This window comes from Haliotis rufescens, unplaced genomic scaffold (assembly GCF_023055435.1).
Source record: "Haliotis rufescens isolate VD_foot unplaced genomic scaffold, xgHalRufe1.0.p SCAF_7, whole genome shotgun sequence".
Classification (NCBI taxonomy): Eukaryota; Metazoa; Mollusca; class Gastropoda; order Lepetellida; family Haliotidae; genus Haliotis; species Haliotis rufescens.
The window spans coordinates 49,906,669-49,913,556 of NW_025964361.1; the positions used below are offsets into that span (position 1 = coordinate 49,906,669).

The 6,888-nt window shown below is 39.8% G+C and overlaps 1 protein-coding gene across 1 annotated transcript; it reads left to right on the forward strand.

The window, feature by feature from the left end:
- The first annotated feature begins 1,802 nt into the window (after positions 1 to 1,802).
- On the forward strand, positions 1,803 to 6,332 carry LOC125376230 (serine/threonine-protein phosphatase 6 regulatory ankyrin repeat subunit B-like). The gene is made up of 2 exons (XM_048388200.1): positions 1,803 to 2,170; positions 3,788 to 6,332. The coding sequence occupies exons 1-2, from the start codon at positions 1,803 to 1,805 to the stop codon at positions 6,330 to 6,332; spliced, it is 2,913 nt and encodes a 970-aa protein (XP_048244157.1).
- The last annotated feature ends 556 nt before the right edge of the window (positions 6,333 to 6,888 follow it).

Genomic DNA, 6,888 nt, shown 5'->3' on the forward strand with positions numbered 1-6,888 from the left:
GTTGTTGATGATGGTAGACAGGACTTTGGTGGCTTCCCACATCATGTTATGGTTTTCATTCTCCACCATGTGTTCAGAAATAGCGGATTTCAGGTCGAGTTTGTTAACAGAGGTCCGATGTTCTTTGAGTCTTGTGTTGAGGGGTCTGAGGGTTTCTCTAATGTACTGGTGGCCACAGTTGCAGGGTATCTGGTATATACATCCTCGGGAGTTGGGACTTTTTTTGCCTCTGCCATTAGCTTGTAGATGGGTCTTGATTGACTTGCTGCTAGAGAAGGTAACATCTATGCTGGCTTTGTTCTTGATGAGGTGGGAAATCTGATGAGTGACGGGGCCTTGGTAGGGTATGGTGATCAATTCTGATAGACGCCACCTGAAACCATCCACAGATAAAACAAGCTATCATCACACCCTAACCCGACGTGCCAAATCCATTTGCCACCCTGATGCCCTCAGTGGTGAAGTGGACCATCTCAAGAAAACCTTCACTTCCCTCAACAGTTATCCTGCCCACCTAGTCTCCGAAACCATCAGCAAGACCCTCAAGAACTCCGACCCCAGGCCCAAACCAGCTTCATCGCCTATCAGAATCACTCTCTGCCTCATGGCATTCATTCACCTGATGGAGTAAGCATATACTCCGAAACGTTGTGTTCCTCATAATAAAGAAGTTGACATCCATATATTCTCTTCTAAATGCCTTTCAAAGACCGGATGTTATTTGTTGGCTGCCAACATCTAACACTTCGTGCTAATGCTGCTGGAAAGACAAGTGAGGAAAGGAACCCTAAAGTACTGTCGAAAATGCTAGAATTGTGCTTACCTGACTTAATTTAACAAATTCAGATCACAGGGTTATTTAAATTGCATATATCAAAATATTGCAAATCTACCTAATTTAGCCTATCCTGACACTGCGATTAGCCTAAAAAGGTACTTTCACAGGTAAAATTATGATAAACAGAAAATATTTGTGTGTTGTCATGCATATGTGACACATGTGACAAGAAAATGCGGACTGTCACATATGGTCTTAGTAAGGGGTGCGTACATAGATTACTTACAGATTGGTCTGGAAGTTGGTCGGGAGGTGCTTATTGGAGCAGGGTGCTTAACATGCTTGATCTAGTGAATACGGTACATTAAACAATTTAAGTTGTAGCAGTATCACGAGGGATACATGTGGTTTTATGCGTCCCACGTTTGATTTTATACCAAGAGCTGGAGGCAAGTGGTATAAAACCTAAAGAGGGACCATAAAACCACATGTACAACTCGTGATCCTGCTACAACCAATATTTCTTACTGACATGGCTTAAAATTACATTGTAAAAGAATTCAAACAAATTAAAAAATGATAGAAAACAGCTGTCGATTGAGCTGAAGTTATCTTGTAAATGACTTGTTAAAAGCATCAAGCGTTTTGCTTTGAAGTGGAGTATAAGGGATTTATTCTCCCGCTGAGAAATTATTTCCTTCCAAAGCGGGTTATACAGTATTTTATCAAGATCACATGGACCAATCAGTTTCTCATCATTCTGACATGGAGGTATGATAAATTATTTTTTCAAGATCACATGAACCAATCATTCTGAGATGAAGGTATGATAATGGGCGGTATTACATGAGGTAAATAACATGTACAGACAAGCAGCTGTAAACATACTTTACATCAAGTACATATAGTGTGCTGACCAAACTATGACAATGCATGGATTTATGTTACATTACATTCCAGTTTAACTACAGTAACATGTGAATGCATTTTAGCAATTGTTTGGTTTCCAGCTGAAACAGAACTAATGATTAACTCAAAGGATGCCAGCAAGCACGTGTCAACATGTGCAGAGGATGCTGCCTACAAGCGTCTGCTGGAACAAGGCTTTGTGGTCATCAAAGGGAGATCAGGATCTGGGAAATCCCACATGGGATACACTCTGTTACAGAGGGCATTGAAGCAGTTCCAACGGAAACCAGTGAAGATCTCATCACCTGATGAATGGAACTATCTACCCAAATCAAGTAATCCTAAATCTGATGTTGCTATTCACAAATACATTGTCATGATTGATGATATTTTCGGATCTACTAATCTGATCCAACACAATTTGGACCAGTGGAGACAGAAGTTTGACCTTGTGTGGCCTCAGGTGGAATCTGGACAAATCTGGTTAGTGTTAACGACAAGACCAGAAATAATTACCCTGACAGGATCAAGCTTTCATGGGTATAACATATTTACATCTTCAAGAAGTATTCTTTTGGATGAAAAATTACACTGTCTCACACAAGACGAAAAATTAGAATTTTTGGACAAACTGTGTGGAAAATATATAGCATGTGAGAAAAGAATTGGGATAGCAAAGACAGACACTGCTCTTGGCTTTCCACAATGTTGTATGTATTTTGCTTCTCATAAACACATACAGGAAAGAGGCTTTGCCTTTTTCCGCAATCCCTTTGAATTTATCAAACAAGAGATTGACTCTGTGAAAAGGAGTAAAAAAGATAGCTATTGTGTGTTGCTCATGGTTCTGGCATATGATGGACAGCTTCCAAAAGGACTTGTGAAAACAATTAGTCCCCCTGAAGAGTTTACAAGTCGATGTAAGCAAATGATGAAAGTTTCTGGTTTGAAGGAGGAACCAAATATGAAGGAGATTCTTAAATCTTTATGTGGTGTTTACCTGGTCAGCGATGGGAATTGTTATCAGTTCTCACACAGGTCAATACATGATGTCTTGTTTGTGGATTTATGTAAGTCATACCCTGATTTGGGAATAGACATGAGCACGCCATCTATGCTAGTTGAATATGTTCGAACTACAGATCGTAGATGTGATATGCTAAATGTGGTTGTTTTGGATAAAGAATATTATCCAAAACTGGCAAACAAACTGAGAGAATATCTGTCAGACGACAACAGTCGATACATTGTGTTGGCCCACCCTTCACTTAACGATGAAAAAGTTGTAACGCTTTTTAGAGGATGGATTATTAGCATGGTACCATTGCGAGTGGAAAAGAATTTTTGGAAGTTTTATATGGACGATGAATTTTCTACTTTCTGTAATGTATGTGAAATCTCTGTTTCTGATATGTCACACATCAATCACATTAGGTATAGTTATTTTCTCTCTTATGCCATAATGGCAGGTATGACAAAGTTTGCTGAACACATCATTGACCAAGTCAGTACTGCCACTGATGCTGAAACCCAGCCTATGTTTGACGAAGCCTTAGTGTGTGCTGTGTACATGGGCCAAAACTGTGTAGTTGACAAATTGTTTAGAAAAGGAGCACAACCATCACAGAAATGTCTTTATGTTCTCAGTGCTTCACCAGAAATGAATTTCAAAAATTCCTCAACGTTGGTAGAAATGATCAAACCAACACCGGATCGCCTGAAACAGATTTTCGCCAGTGTAGTTCTGCATTGCAATGTAACTTTCCTCAGAATTATAATTAAAATGTGCACTGAAATATTGGAAAATCCCAAACATAATTACAGCCAAGCCATTTTAGGTCTTTGTACAATTCTAAATAGAAATGTTGCATCCAAAACATTTTACATTGTCAAGCTAAACAACAAATTACATGAAGATATATCCAGGACATTTTCCAGAGCTGTTGATGTTATGTCACTTCTTCACAAGGCAGGGGGAATCATGGATATTGATGAAATGTTTACTCTCGCAACTCAAAAATACGCCCCAGATACATTGATAGAATTAATCCGTGTGGGTTTTGAGATTCCCCCTGCTCATCATGATGATATACAATCCAGTGTGTGTCACAGTAAGAAGTTCCATCAACTATTAGAATCTTTGATCGACAAACTAGCTCCAGTACAAATAAAAGACAGAACTGTGAAAACTCTTCTGCATAAAGCAGCATGGAGTCAGTGCAAGATATGTATCAAGATGTTGATTTCAGATGTGGAAGGAACTGACAGTGACGGTAACACAGCTTTACACTGCATGATAAAATCTGATGAAAATCACGACCATGAAGTGTTAGAATTATTAATGGAAAAGACCAATCACAGACACATAAAGAACAATAGTGGTGCGTTACCTCTCCACATTGCAGCAAGAAGGCAGTGTAAGGAGTGTATCAGTCATTTGCTCAGGGAGGCTGATGTAAGTAAGGATCATACAGGTAATCCTGTACACTGTACATTTGATGAAGGAGCTTCACACCATAGAGATGAATCACGTGAAAATGTCTTCCATGTTTGGAAAGGGTCAGATGTGATTATGAGTCAGACAAAGACACCATGTAAAGAACGTGGGGAACTGTTGCTCCCAAAGTCTGATATAAATGATCAGGATGAGGCTGGGAACACTGCACTGCACTATCTCATTCACAATGAATCATATTATGGAAGAAATGAATGTTTAGACCATGAAACATATCAGCTCTTTCTTGATAATGGGGCAGATGTGCACATAAAGAACAAGGGAGGAAAGACAGCTCTGCACTTGGCAGCAAAGGCAAATTGTAAAAACTGTGTGAAAATGTTGCTCTTAATGTCTGATATAAATGATCAGGATGAGGTGGGGAACACTGTACTGCACTATCTGAATCATTATCAAAGTTATGATCTGACCAAAGTTGAACGTGTTTGCCAAGAAACGTGTCAGATCTTTCTTGACAGTGGGGCAGATGTGCACATAAAGAACAAGGAAGGAAAGACAGCTCTGCGCTTGGCAGCAGAGGCAAATTGTAAAAACTGTGTGAAAATGTTGCTCCCAATGTCTGATATAAATGATCAGGATGAGGTGGGGAACACTGCACTGCACTATCTGAATCATTATCAAAGTTATGATCTGACCAAAGTTGAACGTGTTTGCCAAGAAACATGTAAGATCTTTCTTGATAATGGGGCAGAAGTGCGCATAAAGAACAAGGTAGGAAAGACAGCTCTGCACTTGGCAGCAAAGGCAAATTGTAAAAACTGTGTGGAAATGTTGCTCCCAAAGTCTGATATAAATGATCAGGATGAGGCGGGGAACACTGCACTGCACTATCTCATTCACAATGAATCATATCATTATGGAAGGAAGGAATGTTTAGACCATGAAACATATCAGCTCTTTCTTGATAATGGGGCAGATGTGCACATAAAGAACAAGGAAGGAAAGACAGCTCTGCACTTGGCAGCAAAGGCAAATTGTAGAAACTGTGTGAAAATGTTGCTCCCAAAGTCTGATATAAATGCTCAGGATGAGCATGGGAACACTGCACTGCACTATCTGCATCATTATCAAAGCTATTATCTGACCAAAGTTGAACGTGTTTGCCAAGAAACGTGTCAGATCTTTCTTGATAAAAGGGCAGATGTGCACATAAAGAACAAGGAAGGAAAGACAGCTCTGCACTTGGCAGCAGAGGCAAATTGTAAAAACTGTGTGAAAATGTTGGTCCCAAAGTCTGATATGAATGCTCAAGATGAGCATGGGAACACTGCACTGCACTATCTGCATCATTATCAAAGTTATTATCTGACCAAAGTTGAACGTGTTTGCCAAGAAACGTGTCAGATCTTTCTTGATAAAAGGGCAGATGTGCACATAAAGAACAAGGAAGGAAAGACAGCTCTGCACTTGGCAGCAGAGGCAAATTGTAAAAACTGTGTGGAAATGTTGCTCCCAATGTCTGAAATAAATGAACAGGATTGGGCGGGGAACACTGCACTGCACTATCTCATTCACAATAAGTCATATCATTATGGAAGGAAGGAATGTTTAGACCATGCAACATATCAGCTCTTTCTTGACAACAGGGCAGATGTGACCATAAAGAACAAGAAAGGAAAGACAGCTCTGCGCTTGGCAGCAAAGGCAAATTGTAAAAGATGTGTGAAAATGTTGCTGCCAATGTCTGATGTAAATGAACAGGATTGGGCGGGGAACACTGCACTGCACTTTCTCATTCACAATAAGTCATATCATGGAATGAGTGAATGTTTAGACCATGAAACATATCAGCTCTTTCTTGACAACAGGACAGATGTGACCATCAAGGACAAGGAAGGAAAGACAGCTCTGCACTTGGCAGCAAGGGCAAATTGTAAAAGATGTGTGAAAATGTTGTTACCAAAGTCTGATATAAATGGACAGGATGAGGATGGGAACACTGCACTGCACTATCTCATTAACAATGAATCATATCATTATGGAAGGAATGAATGTTTAGACCATGAAACATATCAGCTCTTTCTTGATAATGGGGCAGATGTGCACATAAAGAACAAGGAAGGAAAGACATATCTGCACTTGGCAGCAAAGGCAAATTGTAAAAACTGTGTGGAAATGTTGCTGCCATAAGGATAAGGATAAGGTTGGGGACACTGCACTGCACTTTCTGCATCATTATCAAAGTTATCATCTGACCAAAATTGAACGTGTTTGCCAAGAAATGTGTCAGCTCTTTCTTGCCAATAGGGCAGATGTGCACATAAAAAACAACGAAGGAAAGACAGCTCTGCACTTGGCAGCAAAGGCAAATTGTAAAAACTGTGTGGAAATGTTGTTACCAATGTTAGATATAAATGAACAGGATTGGGCGGGGAACACTGCACTGCACTGCACTATCTCTTTCACAATAAGTCATATCATTATGGAAGGCTCAAACATTCAGACCATGAAACATATCAGCTCTTTCTTGACAGTGGGACAGATGTACAAATAAAGAACAAGAAAGGACAGACAGTTGTGCTCTTGGCGGCTATGGCAAAATGTGAAACATGTTTTGCTACCAATGTCTGATAAATGATCAGGATGGGGAACACTACACTATTTAAGTTGCAGTCAATCATTGTTTGTGGAAGGCTTAAACAGTCAGACCATGAAACATGTCATCTCTTTCTTGACAAGGGGTCAG

What these genes read in the sequence shown, in the direction of transcription:
- LOC125376230 (XM_048388200.1), top strand. Translation starts at nt 1,803, where the DNA reads ATGATTAACTCAAAGGATGCCAGCAAGCACGTGTCAACATGTGCAGAG. An exon ending in GTGGAATCTGGACAAATCTG is followed by an intron (nt 2,171 to 3,787) that starts GTTAGTGTTAAC and finishes TATACAATCCAG; the next exon opens with TGTGTGTCACAGTAAGAAGT.